This window comes from Globicephala melas, chromosome 12 (genome assembly GCF_963455315.2).
Source record: "Globicephala melas chromosome 12, mGloMel1.2, whole genome shotgun sequence".
In the NCBI taxonomy this organism is placed as follows: Eukaryota; Metazoa; Chordata; class Mammalia; order Artiodactyla; family Delphinidae; genus Globicephala; species Globicephala melas.
The window spans coordinates 52899007-52921014 of record NC_083325.1 but is presented as its reverse complement, the minus strand read 5'-3'; the positions used below and the strand labels follow the sequence as shown (position 1 = coordinate 52921014).

General features: G+C 44.6%; 1 protein-coding gene across 3 annotated transcripts in view; it reads left to right on the top strand.

Moving 5' to 3' along the window:
- Positions 1–22008, top strand: part of PRKCE (protein kinase C epsilon) — a 509389-nt gene that overhangs the window by 316541 nt on the left and 170840 nt on the right. For all 3 annotated transcript variants that reach the window (XM_030857772.2, XM_060309072.1, XM_060309073.1), the window contains 3 exons: positions 2054–2088; positions 3440–3525; positions 6728–6857. In XM_030857772.2, the coding sequence (XP_030713632.1) occupies positions 2054–2088; positions 3440–3525; positions 6728–6857 (251 nt within the window). The remainder of the gene's footprint in view (positions 1–2053; positions 2089–3439; positions 3526–6727; positions 6858–22008) is intronic.

Below are 22008 nucleotides of genomic sequence, written 5' to 3'. Positions count from 1 at the left end.
CCTCTTTCCTGGAAACCTCTAGTTACGCTTTCTTGGCAATGAGAGGTGGGGGGAATGGGTCAGGAGATTAGAAACTTTACGTAAAAAATGCGGATGTGCTTTATTTCTTTTTCTGACTACAGAAGACTTTTCTGGAAGACTGAGTGGTGCTTGGGGGGATAGATAGAAAGAAGAAACTGGTTCCTGGTGCCTCTATACTTAGGATCATATCATACATCATATTTAAGGAGTTAAGATTTTATAATCAATAATGGTATTGTGGTTTGTTTTTTTAAAAAATCCTTATCTTTTAGAGAGGCAAGCTGAATTATTTACAAATGAAATGATAGGATGTCTCAGATTTGTTTAGGAAAAATATAAGCTGGAAGGAGGGGCGAGGGGCCAGGGGTAGAGATGAAACAAGGCTGGCCATGTATTGATCGTTGTTGGATCTGGGTGATGGGTACATGAGGGTCCACTATATTGATCTCTCTCTTCTAATATACATCTGAATTTTTCCATAATAAGCTTAAAATATTTGATTGCCAGTATTTATAATACAAAACAGTTCTTAGTAACTGTCATAACACTGGTGCTGATAGGATGCTAAGATTTCAGAGGAGGGAGAGAGGAGCGTTGCCTGGAGTGCTCAGGGAAGGCTTCCTGGAGGAGGTGGCATTTCTCCTTTCATGATGACTAGGATTTTGATAGGCAGAGATAGGTAAGTAGTAGGCCTTTTGGGGAGGTGGAGAAACATAAGGAACACTGGCCTTGGGGATAAGCAGGGAACTTTTGATGAATACCTACCAATGTGTCAGGGTCTCTCTTTGGCTCTGGAAATCTCTAATTAACTCTTCCCAGCATCCTATGAGCTATGTATTATGAACCCCATTCCACTAACAACAGTGCTGAGGCTCAGAAACGAGACCACTCTACGGCCCCCCAGCTAGGAAGTGTCAGAGGCCTGATTCCATCCCTGGTAAGCATGACTAATAGCTCATGCTCAGTCTTCCTGGCATCCTCTCTGAAACTGATGTGGAGTTTGCCAACACACTGGGATCCTGCAGGGGAAAGTGAACAAGCCCACACTGCAACATGAACCCAGAAGAGGGACATTCGAATTGCACTGAGGACCCCCTGGATTCCCATGGTATCCAGGAAAGCCTCATCTCATCCTCATGGTGTTCTAGAACTAATCATAGAGGTTGGCGTGGACATCTGAGGTGACACAGCTTAGAGCAAAGTCAACCTGACTGAAGCAGAAATAATGCCCCACTCCACCCTCAGACGTGTCTCATTCCTGGGGCTGCCAACCATCTGACCTCCATCTCTGTATTTTGGTCAGGAATAGGGGGAACAGGTTCTGAAAGCTTAGTCTTAGAGACTCAGGTCTTCTCTAACCCGTGGCCAGCACCACTCAACTCTAGGCTCCCTTAGCTGCAGCCCTAATGACTTCTGGCTCCTTTCGCTGGGCTGGGCTTTCACTGCAGGGAGCTAACCACTTGGTGACGGTGCCCCGAGGACAGGGCTCAGGCCAGGTGGGTTGGGTTGTTCTGTGTCCAGGCTGACCCTAAACCTGCCCTAGGGGTACCCTACTCTGGCCATGGAAGGACTCTCTGGTGCTGACCTTCAGGTGGTAGATTGAGCTCCCAGTCCTGGCCACAGACTGCCCCATAGCCCTTGGCTGCTTCTGCAATGCTCAGGGACTGTGTCTGCCAGCGACAGCCCTCCTCCACGTTTATCCATGAAGAAGGGCACACTCGACGCCTCGAGGCCTGTGGAAAGCAAGCAGAGTCTTCGTGGCTTTCCAGAGCACAGCTGGGCCCCTGGAATGGTTGTTTGTATAGGAAACTGAGCCCTGACACTGACCAAACCTTGCACCCAGTGGCCTTCAGAGAGAGTCATTTTAAGGCACCCTGCAACTGGGAGTGAGATCACTACCCCACTGCTGGGTGGACTCCAGTGTGCTTGGTGCACTGTGGGCAGTGACTGGAATGATGGGAATGGGCTGGCTTTGTGTGGCTTTTGACCTACTGAAATTCATCTTCTTAAAGGGCCGTGTTCTTCTTTTCAGGGGTGTCATAGGAAAGCAGGGATACCAATGTCAAGGTAAGAGGGTATTGTATGAAGTAAATCCTTGGGGCCCCCAGGTCGATCCAGATCACCCCTGCTCGTGGGAGGCGGGTGCTGGGTTGGGTGACATCCAGAGCTCTGTACGCTGTGCACACTTACGCTCCCTCCCCACAAAGCAAGGCCCTGATTTTCCTTTGTCCCTGCCTGGCCACCTCTCCCCCATAATTGTGTGGGAACGGATGTGCGGGACCACCATCTGCAGGTGTCCCAGGGGTCTCAGCCTTGTTTTGTAGCCTCTCTGGTGCACCTTCTTCTTTCCCCATGAAATGTAAAACTTCCGTAAGATGCCCATTAGAGGCCGCCTGTGTCGTGAGCCGGGTTCTGTGTGTTCTGTCAGCTCCCTCACTCTCCCACTCCCTGAAGAAACTCCCTCGCCAGCTTGTCTTATTCAGTATCACTAATGGTCCTTGCTGGTTCTCTTTTTTGTCTCTTCAGTGCCGTCATTAGCTCTTAAACATTTAACAGTCACTTGAAAGTATGGGAGGGTTTGTTTTTTTCCCCAGTTAACTGACTACAGGTGCGAGGTTAAGTTGTCCAGAACTGGATGGTGGGTATGTGCTGAGGTCATGTTGAGGTTTCTCTGTGGTTGGAGCTGGGAGACCATGCCGTCTCCTCGCCCAGCCACTGGTTGACTTGGGTCTCACCCCTGGGGGACTGGGGTAGCTTCTGTGGGACATGACTGTCTCGGGGGTAGCATGTGCGCAGTTACACACGTGAGACTTCTTAGGTTACTTGCAGCTACCTGCTGCCCAGAATGGCCCGTGACACTAAAGACGGAGCTCTAGGCCACCTTGGGGAAGTATTACATTAAATGAGATTTGTGTTTGGCACAGAAGGGCACAAGCAGATCAAGAAGCTAGAGCACTTCTGTGCCACAAAACATCCCTTTGCCTGCTGCCGGCCGGCCTGCCTGTCACCCCAGCCAACCCTGGTGGGACCCTGAATGGAGCACATTCAGAGCGGCAGTTCCCTGGGTAGACAGTGCTTCATGGCTGGCCATTGTTCCCTGACCTTGGCATAGAGAAGCAAGAAAATTGATTGATACTCCTGAAACTAGAGGAAACTGCTGATGCCCTTTGGATATAAATGGTCCATTCTTCTCCAGAGCACTTAGGAAACCCTAATGGCTCTGATGGCAGAGTGCTTTGAAATGACTGCATAAAGGGCTTCAGGTAGGGCGTTACATTAAGACTTGGCTACAGAGACAGAAGGGCGCGGCTCCCCCCCCCCGCCCCCCCGCTCCTCTGCAGAGACCTAATCGAATCTCGGGTTGGAACCTTTCTGCCCCTACTTGTCGCTCAGCCCTCTCGTGTTTTGCTCTTTGCAGTTTGCACTTGCGTGGTCCACAAGCGATGCCATGAGCTCATAATTACGAAGTGCGCTGGATTAAAGAAACAGGAAACTCCTGACGAGGTAAATATTTATAGCATTGAAATTCTGGGCTTTCTTCACCGCCATCCCCACCTTCCACTGCCTCCTCTGTGGTCCCCGAGAGAAACCTTATCTCTTTGAGGTCCCGCTGCTGTCTTTATTGTGTTGATCAAAAATGAAGGGAGTTGTCCACAGTCTTCCAATGTGAGGTACAGCCTACGGAATGAGTGTGGCTCAGAGTCGGGTTTAGGTGTGTGAATAGGATGCCAAGAGCTGTGTGATCCCCAAATGAAAGACCACAAGGAAAATGTGAGTTATTTTATGTCATTATCTCATCGGAACAGTGAAGGGGCTCACTGGCATGTCAAGGGATCCACACAGTTCATAAGTAGTAAGAGACACAACATGCAAGCGGGAACCTTATCTTTATGAGGTGATGGGGAAATGGAGTGGGATTAGCAAATCTAAGAAACACTCAGGAGCCTGAAAGAACCGCACTAATAACAATAATAGCTGACATTCATCGAGTACTTGCTGTGCACTGATTTAAGCACTTTATCGTATGTTTTTTAAAGCCTTAACAACCTTAACGAAATCCATGTTGTTATTACCTTCACTTTCCAACAGAGAGAATAGGAGCATGGAGAGGTCAAATTAACTTGCCCCAAACCTCACAGCCCAGTATATGAAAAAGCCACGTTCAAATCCAGCTAGTCAGTTCCGGAGTCTGAGCCCTTGACCACTGTGTTCTCTTAATCTTAGAAACTAGTGTTAGATTGACTGTTAGAGAAGTTGTTAGGGGTAAGGAAGAGAGAAGATTCGACTTGAAGCCAGGTTTCTCCTAACTGAGTGATTAGGAGAAGAGTGGTTCTACTAACAGATGTAAAAACCTTTTGGGGGGGCTTCCCTGGTGGCGCAGTGGTTGAGAGTCCACCTGCTGATGCGGGGGACGCGGGTTCGTGCCCCGGTCTGGGAGGATCCCACATGCCGCGGAGCGGCTGGGCCCGTGAGCCATGGCCGCTGGGCCTGCGCATCCGGAGCCTGTGCTCCGCAACGGGAGAGGCTACAACAGTGAGAGGCCCGCGTACCACAAAAAAAAAAAATAAAAAAAAACCTTTTGGGGAAAATGACAGGTGTGAATCTAAGTAGAGAAGTTATCTGTGTTCATGACAATTGATTTCAAATACATGATTTTAATTCTTGGTGAAATAAATAAATACTGTATAATCAGGCCAGTAGATTTGGGAGTCAGAGAGGCCTTGGGTGGATTTATAATCACCTGGGTTTATAATCAAATGGGTTTATACTTTGGCTTCTAAAAGGAGTCACCCATAGAGATCTTCTACCTGCTTCTTAAAAAGAATTCAGCCAAGTGACATCTCAACATCCAAAGCATTTTCCGTCTTTTATCTCCTTTTGATTTCACGCCATCTCTGGAAATCAGGAAGGGACGAGGCTTAGATTGAGTGTCCCATGTCCCTGGAGGGCAGACAGTACAAAGCACCAAAATTATTTACAGAGGTTCTACTGACAGGGTAGAAATTGCAAGTCACTGTCACCCGGGTCTCCTGGCTCCTGGTCTAGGATCATAACCCGAAGTATGTTGTTACCCTCATTAGTTTAAGTAAATGAAAGAAAAAGATGATTAGCTTGCTGTCTGTCTGTCTTCCTTCTTATGGACATTTTATTGAGCGTTTATTGAGCACTTCCTGTATGTCAGATAATTGTTCCATGTCCCAATGAAATAAAGAGGAATACATGATTCCTGCTTTCAAGGATCTCATAAGTCTCAGTAAGTTAAAAAAAAAATCTCGTAAATCTTATGAACTGCGAACCTCTACAGGTTTATTTATATTCACAAATAGGCACACGTATGCTGCAAATCTACGGAGGGGTGGGCACGATTGTTTTCAGTAAATACTGGGATGCTGGTGCTGGGGTAAGTGCACAGTAGACAGCCGATGCACCTCAAGCAGGGCTCAGTAAGATGCTGGTGCAGCGGCAGGCTCAGCCATTCCTTGTTGCCGGGTGATAAGGAGGTTGATATGAAGCTGAGTGACCCTGAGGGTGTGTGTGCACATACCTCGGTGTTTGTGTTCACATTCACGTCTGTGCCCAGCTCTCACCACCCCCATGAGGGCTTTTCACTCACCAGGCAGCAGTGAGCCAAGGACAGCTCCTCTGCTCTGTGCCGTCCCTAATGCCTGGAGTAGCAAGAGTGATGCTCTCTCGAGCCCAGGGGCTCTCAGGTGATGGTGCCCTGCTGTCCTGAGAGGGGCAGATTTTGTTCGTGTGGCTAGAGATGTATCAGTAGGTGGAGAGCGTCTCTTAGAGGGCAGAGGGAGACCCCTGCTGACGTCTTGCTTCAGTTAATGTTTCCCACCTCTTCTACCCCCAGCGTGTCATTGACCCCACAATCTTGTTGTATTAGGTGGGTTGGGGGTGTCATCCTTCTTTGCTGGATAAGGAATCCAAAGCCCCGAGAAGTCAGGAAACTTGCCTGAGACCCCACAGGGGGCTGGTGGCAGACCCAGGCCTGCAGATCAGATGCCTGGACTCCTCTCCGCCATCCTCTGCCCTTCTGTCTTGCCACCTTCTCTTTACTCCTTTTAAATAATGAGTGGCAGCATAGTGGTTAAAAAGCCTGGGCCCTGAATTCAGAGCCACAGCCTCAAATCCTGGCTCTGCCACGCACCCGCCTGCAGGCCATCTCTTAATCTCCCTGTTCCTTAATTTCCTCATTTGTCAACTCGTGTGCACCCCGTAGGGTGGTGGTGAGGTTTAACTGAGCTGGTGGTGCCTGGCCTGTGGTCAGCACCGACGCCTCAGCGCCCTTAGTGGTCACCACTCAGTGTTAGCCATCTCCATCGTGGTGGTTGTTGGTCCTAACGGATGACCTACAATTTCCACGGCTGTGCTGGGTTCTTGGGTGTTCACAGAATCCCACATCCACCATCAGGCTGCAGAAAGACTCTGCCTAGCTAGGCTCTGGTGCTCAAGCAGCATTAAAAGCACATAATGACAGTTCTTTAAGGTCAAAATGTGAGGTACAGGTTGAGTGCTGTGTGTCATGGGAGTTGGAGGTCTGGAGTCCCGGAGGGGACTGGTGGGGGAGCAGAGTCCAGCAGAGCAGCAGAGAGAGTGGGATAAGGGTCCCAGCAGGGAGGTTCTCTTCACCTCTTTCCCAGGGCAGCTTTCAGAGCAAGGAGCTGAGCGGTGACCCTGTGTTTTGCCGTCCCTGCAGGTGGGCTCCCAGCGGTTCAGTGTCAACATGCCCCACAAGTTCGGGATCCACAACTACAAGGTTCCCACCTTCTGCGACCACTGCGGCTCCTTGCTCTGGGGCCTCTTGCGGCAGGGTTTGCAGTGCAAAGGTAAGGCGCTGGTCCTGGCCTCCTCCCCCCGCACCTGCACCCCGATGTCCCTCCTCTTAAAGAATCTTTTCATAGCCTTGAGAGCGCATTCCAGGCCTGGCCAGAGGACTGAGCCCAAGCCCTCGCTAAGCCCTTATTAGTTACTCCGAGCATTTGTTAAGCCGTCTCTGTGCAGAGGCCATTCAAGGGACTCTGTAGAGGGAACCAGAAGAAGGAAGGCATGGTTCCATCTTTTAAGATAGTGAACAAGCTGGGGAGACAAGATGAGCCTATGAAAGTGCAGAAGAAATGTAAGGAAAAAATACATTAGAGTAGAAGGGAAGAAAAGTTTTCAGAGGTGGGCCCTGAAATAAGTCATAGAGATTCTTCTGTCACCATCTGTGGTTCAGAGCTTACTCTTGGAAGGAACCCTGCTAAAGCACTGTCACATCTTATTGATCCTTTGTAGGCCTGTGATAGATGTTATATTATGCCCATGGCCCCCATGAGGAAACGGGCTCAGAGACTAAGTAATTTGATCATGTCATGTAGCTTGTGAGCAGAAGTAGGGTTTGAACCTTGACTTCTGAGTCTTGAGTTTCTTCCTGTTTCCTGCTGTCCTGCCTGTGAATTGATTTCTGCTCAAATGAGTGCTAAGTGACACAGGTTATGGCATGTAATATGGGGAGGTGGGGACGTACCCTGGGGGCCTGGATAGAGTGTCCAGTTTCACAAGCTGGTCCCAGCCTGCTCACAGAGTTGGACAACCGTGAACTATTGGGCAGGAACGTCTCATGGACATTATTTAAAAACAGTGTTTTGTTATTTTAAATTTAATTAAAAAATGAAAAACATTAAATTTTATGAAATTACTTTATGTTATAAAATCAGTATTTTATTATTAGTGAATGTATTATTGATAAATACCTATTGTGGAAAAATTGGAGAAAGAGGTAAAGTATAAGAAGGAAAGCTGAAGCCATGAACCAATTGGTCATTGAAGGGATCCCAATGAGAAATTATGAGGACTGGAAATAAGGTACTGGCTGTAGTGGGAATAAAGAAGGAAACCAACTTAAGAGGTATCAAGGAGTGATTTATTGGCTGTAGTGATGAGATCCAACTGGGAGGATGGTGACACTGCTTGCTGAGACAGGGAACACATGAGGGAGGGCAGGGCTGGAGGCAGTGATGGTGGAGTTGAGCTGGGGGCATGTTAACTTTGAGGTGCCTGTGGGAAGTTTACATGGAGCTGTCTGACTGTTGGACGTTCTCATCGAAACTCCGAGGAGAAGTCTAGACTGAGCATTTAGATTTGGGATTTGTCAATGTCTAAGTAGTAGTTAAACCTATAAAGTAGATGTCATCCCCAGGATAAGTACCTTGAGTGTGAAGAAAGAAGAAAACAACTTGGGAATCTGGGGGGTGGGGTGGGGTACCAGCATCCTAGGATGAGTGTGCAAAGGAGCTGGGAGGGAAAGACCTCAGAGGTAGGAGGAAAAGTAGCAAGGGATGGCATCATGGAAGCCGAAAGTGTAGAGAGTATTTTTTTAAAATTTAAAGAAGGAAATGGTGGATAGTGCCAAATGGTTCCAAGAAGTTATTAAAGTAAGAAGTAGAACATGGGAAAATAGAACCACCATATGATCCAGCAATTCCACTTCTGGGTATTTTCCTGAAGAAAATAGAAACACTAATTTGAAAAGATATATGTACCCCTGTGTTCATTGCAGCATTATTTACAATAGCCAAGATATGGAAGCAACCTAAGTGTCCATTGATAGATGAATGGATAAAGATGTACACACACACACACACACACACACACACACACACACACACACACACACACACACACACACACACACACACACACACTGGAATAGTACTCAGCCATAAAAATTAATTAAATCTTGCCATTTGTGACAACATGGATAGACCTAGAGGGTATTATGCTAAGTTAAATAAGTCAGACAGAGAAAAACAAATGCTGTATGATTTCACTTATATGTGGAATCTATAAAACATCAAGTGAACAAACAGAAAACAGAAACAGACATAGAAACAGAGAACAAACAGGTGGTTGATGGGGGGGGGGGCGGGGGAGTGAAATAGGTAAGGGAGATTGAGGTAAAAACTTCCAGTTACAAAATAAGTGAGTCAGTCACAAGGATGAAGTGTACAGCATGGGGCATAGACTCAGTAATACGGTAGCACCCTTGCATGGTGACAGATGGCAACCAGACCTATTGTGCTCATTTTGTAATGTATAGAAATACTGAATCACTGTGCTGTGCACCTGGAACTAACATAGTGTTGTAGGTCAATTATGCTTCAATAAAACTTAAAAAAAAGTGGAACATGGGGATGGATTTAACAGCAGGGAGGCCACTAGTGCCCTCAGCAGGAGCTGTCTTGGTGGGGCAGTGGGGATGGATGCCCAAGTGCAGAGGCTGAAGTGAGAATGGAGGGTGAAGTATTTTCAGGTTATTTTATATAATCAGGAAAAAGACAGTGGAAATGGTGAGCCAGGAGAGACAGGGGACCATTGACAGAACAGGGACAGAGAGATGGATACTCCTTCTCCCAGTGGAAGGAAAGCCTCAAGGCCAGGCCAGGGTACAGATATGTGTCCTATGTTGGGGAAGGGAGTCCAGGAGGAGGTGATTAGGCAGAGTGATCATTTAAGTTCTGAATCTTTTGAGGGCATTGCAAATAAAAATAAGGATTTCTGAAACAGGAGATCCTGTTCAAAGTTGAGGTGAGAAGTGGGGGTGGTGTGGAAGGCGTGAGCAGGGTTGGAAACAGCTGTCGCGGGAAATGAGGACGACCTGCCCCAGGACAGGAGGAAGTGCTGGCTGCTGACACATCTCATGTCCTGTGTGAGCTTCCCAGACATTCACATTTCCCTTTCTAGAATTCTAGCACGTGACCTGAAAGAAACAGGGCCTACCCGAAATCCTTTTTGCCATTACGTGACATTAAAACAAAGGAAGAGAAAGAAAAAAATGCAGCAGGAATCTCAGATGTTTTCAGAGGAGTGATGCATTTTTTGGAAAGTTGAGTGGGGTTGCTGGGAAGCAGAGTGCCTGCTTTGGATGGGACTCTGATGAAGCCATGTCTGGTTTTTAGTAAATCTATTAATTATTGATCTATCTAGGGAATCTAAATGAAGATTCGTCATATCATAAATATTGATATCTTTAGAAAGCAGCCCAGATGCCCAGACGCAGCAACTAGGGCTGTGGGTCCCTGGATGACCCCGGGAGAAGGCAGGGCCCAGGGACGGTGTATTCAACTCTGTTTTGGCAGGAAACACTCTCAAGCCTGCTCAAGTAAAGGATGGGATGAACGAGGCTGCCTAGAGCAAGGATTCTTGTTCACTGGAGCCCAGGGGAACGTGAGGGGGTCAGGCCACACAGAGACGAGAAGGTAAAGGCTGTTCAGAATTTAGGGCCCCCAGCAAAAGTTCACAGATGTTCCCTGTCCTTTTCCTCTGCTACCATGACTTGGCCATTTCCTCCTTGCTCCTTTCCTACTCTTGCTGTTCCTGTCTCTCTCTCTCAATTAATAGACTTTACTTTTTTAGAGTAGTTTTGGATTCACAGCAGAACTGAACTGAAGGTACAGAGATTTCCCATATATCCCCTGACCCCACATACACTGAGCCTCCACCACCATCACCATCTCCACCAGAGTGATACATTTCTTACAGTCGCTGAACTTACATTGACACATCATAATCACCCAATGTCCGTAATTTACATTAGTTTCACTCTTGGTGTCGCTTTTGATCCTTTTCCAACCTCAAGTCTTTCTGCCCCTGCAGGACCTTACCCTGTGGAGAGTTTGATGACCAGAAGAGGCCAAGAAGGGCCAGGGCAGGGGCCCCTCGTGTCTGGGTCTAAGCCTGGTTCCGCTCCTATGATTGCTAAGAAAAGGAAATCAAGACTTAGTTACCTGCCCGGGGTCCCAGAGCAAGTCCCCATGGAGCTGGAGTTAAACCCAGGCAGCGGGCTCCTGCCCTGGCTCTGACCCATGCTCCGTGCCCTCTCCTGCTCGGGGAGACTCCGTCAGATCCTCACCTCTGCTGCATCAGGCTGGCTTGGCCTCCTGGACTGGAGCCCCTATCCCCTGGTCGTGGTGGGACACCAGCCACTTGGCCTGCTGGTCTTTGGCTTCAGCTTTGTTGCCCGTCCCGCTCCTGGCGATAATCGGTTTAGGTATTTTTAGTGAAACCAGTTTCTCTCGAGCCTGGGTCTATAGGGAAGGATCCATGAGACTGTCCTGGTCACTCTCCCTTCAGCCTAAAATTGCCTGAGCCACATGGGTTCAAGTGTGGTGCATGTACTCTTTCAGGGATCGTCCCTCTGTCAGCCAGGGAGAGGGAACATAATTACCCCCTTTTTACTGATGGAGAATGGAGAACAGTGTGCAAAGCGGGACACTGTGTGGGACGCACCTCTGTCCTCCGGGCTGCCACCTCCCTCCCACAGCCCAGAGGGGACAGATGCTTGGAGGATGCTCACGGGCTATTTTTGGTAACTGAGTCCTTAATCAGGGCAGAAAAACACCAGCACTAAGTGATAAGGCAAAATATTTCATTCCTGTCCTTTGTTTTTTTGTTTTGTTTTGTTTTGTTTTTGTTTTTAGCTGTGCCACGTGGCTTGTGGGATCTTAGTTCCCTGACCAGGGATTAAACCTGTGCCCTCGGCAGTGAAAGCACGGAGTCCTAACTACTGGACTGCCAGGGAATTCCCTCCTGTCTTTTGTCTTATGATTTGAGTGCTGGCGCAGTTGCTGTGTCTCTCTCCAGGCTCGTTGAGGGTCTGTCTGAGCCCTCAGCCACTATTAGTCCAGAAATCAGCTTCAGACGTTCAAATATTAGCGTCACTGAGGCATTTGAACCCTTTTTGTTCTTCACTTTATTTGAACTGTGCTGCTTCCCCAACCTGACCACCTGCAGTGAACCTCCTAGGGTCCTTTTGCACCTGTGTTTTGTTTTTCCATTGACTCATGGAGTTATTTCCGTGTGGAGGTAGAGACTCCCAATACCTTAGGATTTGTGTTTCCTTCTCTAAAGAAGATGTGGGGTTCTCACGTGTCCTGTGGGTCACTGTCCGCCTCTCTTCTGCCCATGAACTCACACTCATGTCTCCAGCACAGCCGCCCTGAAGTCATCAGGCACCGAAGGGCAATTTAACAGAAAGCCAGACCTCTTTTCACAATCCACAGTGCCCTCCTGGTTTGCCGGTCCCCATCTGCGGTGGGCTCCCTACTCCTGCCTGTCCCCTCTGACTGCAGCTCTGTACCGAGGTGGAGGATAGGTACAGGTGGGAAAGTTCTGGCCTGGAAATTCCTGAAGAATCTCCTTCCTGGCTTCCTGACTCTCTCTCAGATCCTATCCTAGTAACAGCTGTGATCCGAGCCTGCTTTTGTGGGCTAAGGGGCAGAGTGTCACTGTCCCATAGGTAATGAAGAACAGGCCATCTTGTTTAGGGGAAACCCCTTAGGCAGAGAACTGTGGCCAGTGAAGATCCCAGATTAGGAGTCCAGGGAACTGGTCTGTCCTGGTTCTATCACTGCCTGGCTGGGCAATTACAGGCAGGGCCCATTGGCCAGGTGACCCCAACTGCCCACCTACCTTCTGAGAATTATAATGAAAGTAATGAAAACAGAGTGATCTTAGCTGTATATACCTCGTGGAGTGGCTGCAAGAGCCATAAAGGTAGGAGGAAGGAAAGGTCTTCTCTCTCCCTCCCTCCCTCCCTCCTTCCCTCCCTCCCTCCCTCTCTCCCTTCCTTCCTTTTTGGATATTTAAAAAACATTAGAGACATGAAAAAGGATTTTTATTCTCATCATTTTTGAAAATATCAGCCCTTCACTATTATTTTTTGACAGCTAGGTTCCTTGTCATTTCTTCAACTTTTATTCGTATTTTTAGAATTAAAAAAAAACACAAGGGGCTTCCCTGGCGGTCCGGTGGTTAAGACTCCGCACTTCCATGGTGGGGGCGCATGGGTTCAATCCCTGCTCGGGGGACTAAGATCCCTCATGCCGCACAGCATGGCCAAAAGACAAACAAGCAAAGCCACAAATAATACATAAATAATTCTCACTAGGAAAGATTCAAGCAAGACTTAAGTCTTAAGCATATGTATAAAAAATATTAAAATCCTTTGTGTTCTTTTTCCACATCCATCCCCAGCCTTAACTGCTACTAACAATTTGCTGTGGATCCTTTCAAGCCTTTCTGTGTGCATTTGTTGCATGAATACTTATATACACACATATACGCTGTAATAGGCATCTGTCGGTGCATAACACATTATCCCAAAACCTAGTGGCTTAAAACAACCAATATTTATTACCTCAGAGTTTCTCTGGGTTGAAAATCTGAATGCAGCTTAATTGAGTGCTTCTGACTTAGGTTTTCTCGTGAGTTTGCAGCAAGCTGACAGGTGGAGCTTTGGTCTCATCTGAAGGTTCAACTGGAAGAGAATCCCTTCCAAGCTCACTCATGTTGCTGTTGGCTAGAGACATCAGTTCTTTGCCACATGGGCCTCTCCAGAGGGCAACTTACAGCATGGAAGCTGGTCTCCTTCAGAGCAAGCCAACAGGAAAGCAAGAGGGGATGCCCAAAACAGAAGCCGTACTGTTTTGTAACCTAATCTCAAAAATGACACCCCATCACTTTTGACATTTTCTGTTCGTTAAAAGAGAATCACTACATCCAGCCCCCCATTTAATGGGAGGGAATGGTGTGAAGGGTCAGATACCAGAAGGTGGAGATTATTATAAGCCAACTTAGAAGCTGCCCACCCCCCTTCCCACCATACACACACACACACAGAAATATGATCACTTTCTCTGGGAGGCCTACCCTTCTACAAACTGAAGCTCCCATCTCTTAACTTCCTTCACCTTCCTCTGCTTTTTTTTCCTCTTTAAAACAATTGTCACATTCTAATAACTTAAATTACCTATATTTTATGTTTATTTCTTTCTCTCCTAATCAGAATATAAGATCCATGAGGGCAGAGGTTTTTTTGGTCTGTTTTGTTCTCTGCTGTTTCCCCAGCATCTAGAACAGTGCCGGACACATTAGCATTCAGCAAATGTTTGTTAATTAAATGCTATAGGCATTGTTCTGTAATTTGCTTTTCCTACAAGTCAGCGTATACAAGGTTACATCATTCTTTTTACTGGCTGCTTAATGTTCCACATCATGGGACATTCCATACATTATTTAAAGCTTACCTTCTTGATGGACATTTACTTGTTTCTGTGTCCTCACCATTTAATGCTGCTGCAGACATCCTCATATATGCATCTTCATGCATTTGTATGAATAATTATGAAGAAATGCTCATAGAAGTCCTGTAGTAACTTCAAGCCCTATCTTTTGTGGTTGAACCACATAAGGAGGGAATTACAGAAGGACACTTTTCGTCTGTTTGTTGCTTGCTTGTTTTTACATAAGTCATGTTCACTGCCTGCTTCACCTTCTCGTGCCTCGACATTTAATTTTGCATGATCAGAAACTGCCTGTGTAGTGACTTCAGGATTTCAGTTACCTATTATCTGCTGGGGTCTGGTCATTTTTGCTGCCTATGTGTTAACTAATTTCCACAGAGTTAGAATATACTGGAAAGCATGGCATCCTGGTTTGTGCAAGACATCAGGGAGAACTTGGAGATAAAACATCACTTTAGTATTCTAGAAACTTGCCCTCTACTTGGGCATTAAAACATAAGTTAAATATAGACAACAATTCAAGCAGTGAATCAGAAATGCGTGTGAGCAGTTCAAGGGCAAGAGAGGCCAACAGGAACTTGGTCAGGACAGGCTTGCTGGGGGGAATGGGGCTTGAGCTACACCTTGAGGGAGGAGAAGGACCTGGAAAGGAGGGCAGGGGAAGATGTTCTAGGTAGGTAACGAGTTACACCTAGAGGGCAGGGGAGGAGGAAGCAGTTCCCTGCTCAGCACTGAAATGCCACAGGAGTCTCCTTGGTTGATTCTGAATCCTTGCAGTAGCAGCTGGCAATGCCTGGGGATCATGACAAATGCCCCGCATCATAAGTGGAAGGTCAGTGGGAGACTCAGTCAGAGTTTTCGTCCGAGGAATGCCACGTAGCAGACAGTCGGCCAGTCATTGCTTCTGGAAAGCTTTGAATGGTGGTTCCAGTGCCCAGTCTCTATCTGGTGACAGTTGGTGCCCAGTTTAACCCCCAAGGAGCTCCCCTCTAACCTCCTGTTCTCATCTTCTGCCCAGGACTCTGCATCAGTCACTCTCCCACCCCTGCCAACCTCCACGGCACAAGCACACGATTTCCTGTTCAAAATTGTGTGTGCTCTGCCTCTGAGCGTGGCGTGGCTGACTAATCTGTTACGAAATCAAACCACTGCCCTGGCTTACCCTCTAGGGCCAAGTAACCCTCATGTAAAGAGATTTCTGCAGGGCACATAGGCCTGCCCATCTCCCTTTGTGATTGTTCTGACAGTGTCATCCGCTTGCTTTGGGAGAAATCCCAACAGCCTGACTTGCCCCATTGCAACCCTCGCTTTAATCTCAGCTATGAAAAGGGTGGAAACATGGAAACCAAAATGAAGATCAGAGTGCTCGAGCCCCCATCTGTCCTGAGGATGACACTGCTGCTGCAGTACCACCCAGCACAGAGTAGGAGCTCAACGAATACGTGATGAAAAACTAGGTAGTAGTACTATAATGATCCTCCTTTTAGAAGAGCCCCAGCAGGGCAGCTCTGTTTCTTCCCAGTGCAGTTCATCCAGGTGGAACAGTTGAAAATGAACAATATGAAGCTGCCTGGAAAGGGAAGCCTTAGGGGCAGCCTCGAGCTATGAGGGGTTTGGGAGCCTTGCCACTGGGCCTGGGTGCTCACCAATCGGGATGGGGCAGAGGAGTGCAGAAGGGGGGTGATTTGGCTGGTTTGTCTGCCCCAAACGTTTCCCCTTTCTTTTTTTTTAAACATCTTTATTGGAGTATAATTGCTTTACAATGGTGTGTTAGTTTCTGCTTTATAACAAAGTGAATCAGTTATACATATACATATGTTCCCATATCTCTTCCCTCTTGCGTCTCCCTCCCTCCCACCCTCCCTATCCCACCCCTCCATGTGGTCACAAAGCACAGAGCTGATCTCCCTGTGCTATGCGGCTGCTTCCCACTAGCTATCTGTTTTACATTTGGTAGTGTATATATGTCCGTGCCACTCTCTCACTTCGTCCCTGCTTACCCTTCCCTCTCCCCATATCCTCAAGTCCATTCTCTAGTAGGTCTGTGTCTTTATTCCCGTCTTACCCGTAGGTTCTTCATGACCTTTTTTTCTTTTCTTAGATTCCATATATGTGTGTTAGCATACGGTATTTGTTTTTCTCTTTCTGACTTCCCCTTTCTTTTGATTCCAACTGGCACATCCACTTTCTCTTACTGATCTGCAGCCTCTGGGTGTCACCTTACAGCTTCCAGGAGCCCCACTGTGGCTGCCTAAATTATGTCAAGTTCCTCTCCCTCAGCCAACTTTGCCCTCTTGTTTCCAGACTTTTCAAAGCACTTTCAAAGTTGCTTTTTCAGGTGGTCCATTTTAACTGACATGTTATTGGATTTTTTTTTTAACTTAACATATTGGGACAACTAGACAGTTCTCCTAGGGAAATAACAGAATTTAAAAAAATGAAAAACAAAGTCTCCGAAGACCGATCCTATCTTGCTGACCAGCCAACCTGAGCTAATTGTTTCATTAGGATGGACAGGTCTGGCGTTACAACACCAGGGGGCGCCAGTGACTAGATCACCTAGATAAGCTGCCCCTGCTGAGAAATTCTCGCTCTTCATTTGGTTGCTTCATTCTTGTCCTTTCTGTCACCTCAAGAAGAGACAGAAGACGACTTGCGTGAAGTTGGTGGGCAGGTGCAGGTGAGGTGGGCTGTGTGTCAAAGGGTAGCTGTTGCTAAGGGGAGTGGGACAGAGGATTCAGAGCTGAGTGCTGCTGCCTGCAGTCTGGGAGGCTCTGAGGATTTTCAGGCATTGTTAGTAATAACTCAGTTAATGGATTTGGCACCTTGGCCAGGCTGTGGTGGAGCTTTCTCGTTCGTTTATATTGTCTGAGAAAGGTCCCCTCCCATCAGCGCACATGCTCCCCCATCCCCACACCCCTGCCTTTGGTTCTGTGGGCATCTTCAGCTCCATAATTCACTTGAACTCTTCAAGCCTGGGTTGGGAAGGAGGGGGAGTGGAGTCTGCGCTGTCCCTCCCTCTAGGTCAGGGACCAGGCCGTGAAGGGCCAGTAGGAGGTCTGGCCATCCTGCCTGGTTTCACTCCAGAAACTGTGTGTGTGTGTGTGTGTAACTGTATGTGTGTGTGTGTGTGTGTGTGTGTGTTTTAATAGACTTTAACTTTTAGAGCAGTTTTCGGTTCACAGCAAAATTGAGGAGCAAGTACAGAGATTTCCAATATACCCTCCTACCCCCACCCATGGACAGCCTCCCTCACTATCAATGTCCCCACCAGACTGATATATTTGTTACAATCAGTGAACTTAAATTGATACATCATTATCCCTCAGTTTACATTAGGGTTCCCTCTTGGTGTTGGATATACTGTGGGTTTGGACAAATGTACAGTGTGTTGTATCCACCATTATAGTATCATACGGATAGTTTCACTGCCCTAAAAATCCTCTGTGCTTTGGCTATTCATCCTTGCCTCCCCCCAACCCCTGGCAATCACTGATCTTTTTACTGTCTCTGTGGTTCTGCTTTTCCAGAAAGTCATATAGTTGGAATCATATAATATATAGTCTTTTCAGATTGCCTTCTTTCACTTAGTAGTGTTCATAAGTTTCCTCCATGTCTTTCATGGGTTAATAACTAATGTATTTTTAGTGTTGAATAATATTCCATTGTATGAACTTACCACAGTTTATTTAGCCATTCACTTACTAAAGGACATCTTAGTTGTTTCCAGGTTTTCATAATTATGAATAAAACTGCTGTAGACATCCATGTGCTGGTTTTTGTGTAGACGTACGTTTTCAACTAATTTGGGTAAATACCGGGAGTGTGATTGCTGGATTGTAAGCTAAGAGTATGTTTAGTTTTGTAAGAAACTACCGAACTGTCTTCCAAAGTGGAAGACGTTTTTCATTTCCACTAGGAATGAATGAGGATTCCTGTTGCTCCACATCCTCACCAGCATTTGGTGTTGTCAGTGTTTTAGATTTTGGCCGTTCTAAAACGTGTGTAGTGGTATCTTGTTTTAATTTGCAATTCCCTAATGCCATATGATGTGGAGCATCTTCTCATATGTTTGTATGCTATCTGTATATCTTCTTTGGTGAGGTTTCCGCTCATGTCTTTTGCGTATTTTTTTAATTGGGTTGTTCATTTTCTTATTGTTGAGTTTTAAGGGTTCTTGCATATTTTGGATAAGCTTTTATCAGATATGTCTTGTGCAAATATTTTCTCCCAGTCCGTGGCTTATCTTCTCATTCTCTTGACAGTGTCTTTTGCAGAGCAAAAGTTTTTAATTTTAATGAAGTCCAGCTTATCAATTATTTCTTTCATTAATCATGCCTTTTGTGTTATATTTAAAAAGTCATCGCCATATCCAAGGGCACCTAGATCTCCTCCTATGTTATCTTCTAGGAGTTTCATAGTTTTGAGTTTTATATTTAGGTTTATAACCCGTTTAGAGTTAATTTTTGTGAAGGGTGTAAAATCTGTGGGTAGGTTCTTTTTTTTTTTGCATCAGATATCCAGTTGTTCTAGCACCATTTGTTGAAAAAGACTATCTTTGCTCCCTTGTATTGCCTTTGCTCCTTTGTCGAAAATCAGTTGTATGTTTATAGAGGTCTATTTCTGGGTTCTCTCTTCTGTGCCATTGATCTGTTTGTCTATTCTTTCACCAGTACACACTGCCTTGGTTACTATACCTTTACAGTAAATCTTGAAGGTAGTGTTGGTTGTCCAACACTTCTTCAATGTTATGTTGGCTATTCTGGGTCTTTTGCATCTCCATGTGAACTTTAGAATCAGTTTGTCAATCTCTACAAAATAATTTCCTGGGATTTTGATTGAGATTTCAGTGAGTCTATAGATCACACTGGGAAGAACTGTCCTCCTTACAACATTGAGACTTCCTACCCATGAACATGGAATATCTTTACATGTATTTAGTTCTGTTTTTGTTTCTTTCATCAGTTTTGTAGTTTTCCTCAGTCTTGTACATATTTTCTTAGATTTATACCTAAGTATTTCAGTTTTTAGGTGATAATGCAAATGATATCATGTTCTTAATTTTAAATTCCACTTAATCATTATTGATAAATAGGAAAGTGATTGGCTTTGTATATTAGCCTTGTATCCTACAACATTGCTATAATCACTTATTAGTTCCAGTTTTTTGGTCAGTTCTTTCAGATTTTCTGCATAGATAATCACGTCATCAGCAAACAAAGACAGTTTTATTTCTTCCTTTCCAAGCACTATACCTTTTACCTCCTTTTCTTGTCTTATTGCATTAGCTAGTACTTCCAATGCAATATTGAAAAAGAGTGGTGAGAAGGGACATCCTTGCCTTGTTCTTGGAACTAGAAAGCTTCTGGTTTCTTACCATTAAGCGTGTTGTTAGTGGTAGGGTTTTGTAGATGTTCTTTATCAAGTTAAGGCAGTTCTCCTCTATTTCTTCATTGCTGAGAGATTTTATTATGAATGGGTGTTGGATTTTGTCAAATGCTTTTTTTCTTTTTCATTGATTGACAGGCTTTGTGATTTTTCTTCTGTAGCCTGTTGATGTGATGGATTACATTAACTGATTTTCAAATATTGAACGAGCCTTGCATACCTGAGATAAGTCATACTTTGTCATGATATATATTTCTTTTTATACATTGTTAGATTCAACTTGGTAGTATTTTGTTGAGGACTTCTACATCTATATTTGTGAGAGATATTGGTCTGCAGTTGTCTTTTCTTGTAATGGCTTTGTTGGTTTTGGTGTTAGGGTAATGCTGGTCTCATAAAAGGAGTTAGGAAATGTTTCCTTTGCTTCCATCTTCTAGAAGATATTGTAGAGGATTGGTATAATTTCTTCCTTAAGTGTGTGGTCCTGGAATTCACTAGTGAACCTATCCAAGCCTGGTACTGTCTGTCTTGGAAGGCTATTAATTACTGATTTTATTTCTTTAATAGATATAGATCTTTTACACTGTATTACATGTGTGAGTTTTGGCAGATTGTATCTTTCAAGGATGGTTTTGCTGCATCCTACTAATTATGAAAAGTTGTATTTTCATTTTCAATCAATTCAAGATATTTTAAAATTTCTCATGAGATTTCTTCGTTGACCCATGTGTTACTTAGCAGTATGTTATTTAATTTCCAAGTATTTGGGGATTTTTCCAAATATGTTTCTGTTACTGATTTCTGATTTAATTCCACTGTGGTCTGAGAACAGACATTATATGATTTCTATTATTTTAAAATTGTTAAGATGTGTTTTATGGCTCAGATTGTGCTCTGTCTTGGTAAATGTTCCATGTGAGCTTGAGAAGAATGTGTGTTCTGCTGTTGTTGGATGAGACAGTCAATAAATATCCAGTTGATTAATGTGGCTGTTGACTTCAAATATGTCCTTACTGATTTTCTGCCTTCTGTATCTGTCTGTTTCTGATAGAGGGGTGTTAAAGTCTTCAGCCGTAATAGTTGGTTCATCTGTTTCTCCTTGCAGTTCGCTGTTTTTGCCTTACATATTTTGGTGCTCTGTTGTTAGGTGCATACACATTAAGGATTTTAATGTCTTCTTGGAGAATTGACCCCTTTATCATTGTGCCCTTTGATGTCTCTGATAACTTTCCTTGCTCTGAAGTGTGCCCTGTCAGAAATTAATATAGCTACTCCTGCTTTCTTTTGATTAGTGTTAACATGGTATATCTTTCTCCATAACTGTAATTTTAATCTATATGTGTCTTATATTTAAAGTGTATTTCTTGTAGATGATATGTACTGGGTCTTGTTTTGTGATCCATTCTAACAATCCCTGTCTTCTTATTGGTGTATTTAGACCATTGACATTTAAATTGATTATCAGCATAGTTGGATTAATGAGTACCTTTTTTGCTATTGTTTTCCATTTGATGCCCTTGTTCTCTGTTCCTATTTTTGTCTTCCACATTCTTTCCACCTTTTGTGGTTTTAATTGAACATTTTATATGATTCCATTTTCTCTTTTTTCTTAGCATATCAGTTCTTCTCCTTCTCCCCCTTCCTCTCCCCCTCGTCCCCCTCCTCACCTCCTCCTCCTCCTCCTCCTCCTTTTTTCTTATTTTAGTGGTTGCCCTAGAGTTTGCAATATACATTTACAACTAATCCAAGTCCACTTTCAAATAACACTCTAATACTTCATGGGTAGTGCAAGTACCTTATAATAACAAAATACTCCTAGTTCCTCTGTCCCACTCCTTATATTGTTGTAGTCATCCATTTCACTTATACATAAGCATATATTTTCTATACATATATATAAGCATAATAATTGAAAACATTGTTGCTATTATTATTTTGAAAAGTTGTTATCTGTTAGATCAAGTAAGAATTTAAAAACTAAAAGTTTTTATTTTAGCATCACTTATTCCTTCTCTGATGCTCTTCCTTTCTTTATGTAGATCTGAGTTTTTGACTGATATCATTTTCCTTCTTTCTGAAGAACTTTTTTTATTTTTAAGTTATAAAATATTTTTTATTGTAAAAACAGAGTCAATAGAGGTTGACAACATAAATGTTTTCTCAGAACATTTCCCCTTGGTTCCTGAATTTGCTAGGTTCCTATGTACCAGCAAGTCTCCATTAGCACGTCTCAGATTTCATGGTCCTTTTTGGATATGTTTATTGATTATATGTAAATATTGCTTAGAAACAGAAGTCCATATGATATTAAAACAAACAAAAAAACCTGTTGTGCCTTTCTTTCACATTTCCTACAGGGAGATCTATATATCTCAGGTGCTTTCACAATTTAAAAGTAAAGTTAGTACCTTAACCAAACCAAAGAATCCTCCATCACAAGTTACTAAATCAAACCTCTCATGACATTTGCAACATATCCAGATTTAAAGATTTTAAAACAAAAGAATTTAGAATTTAAAACAAACTT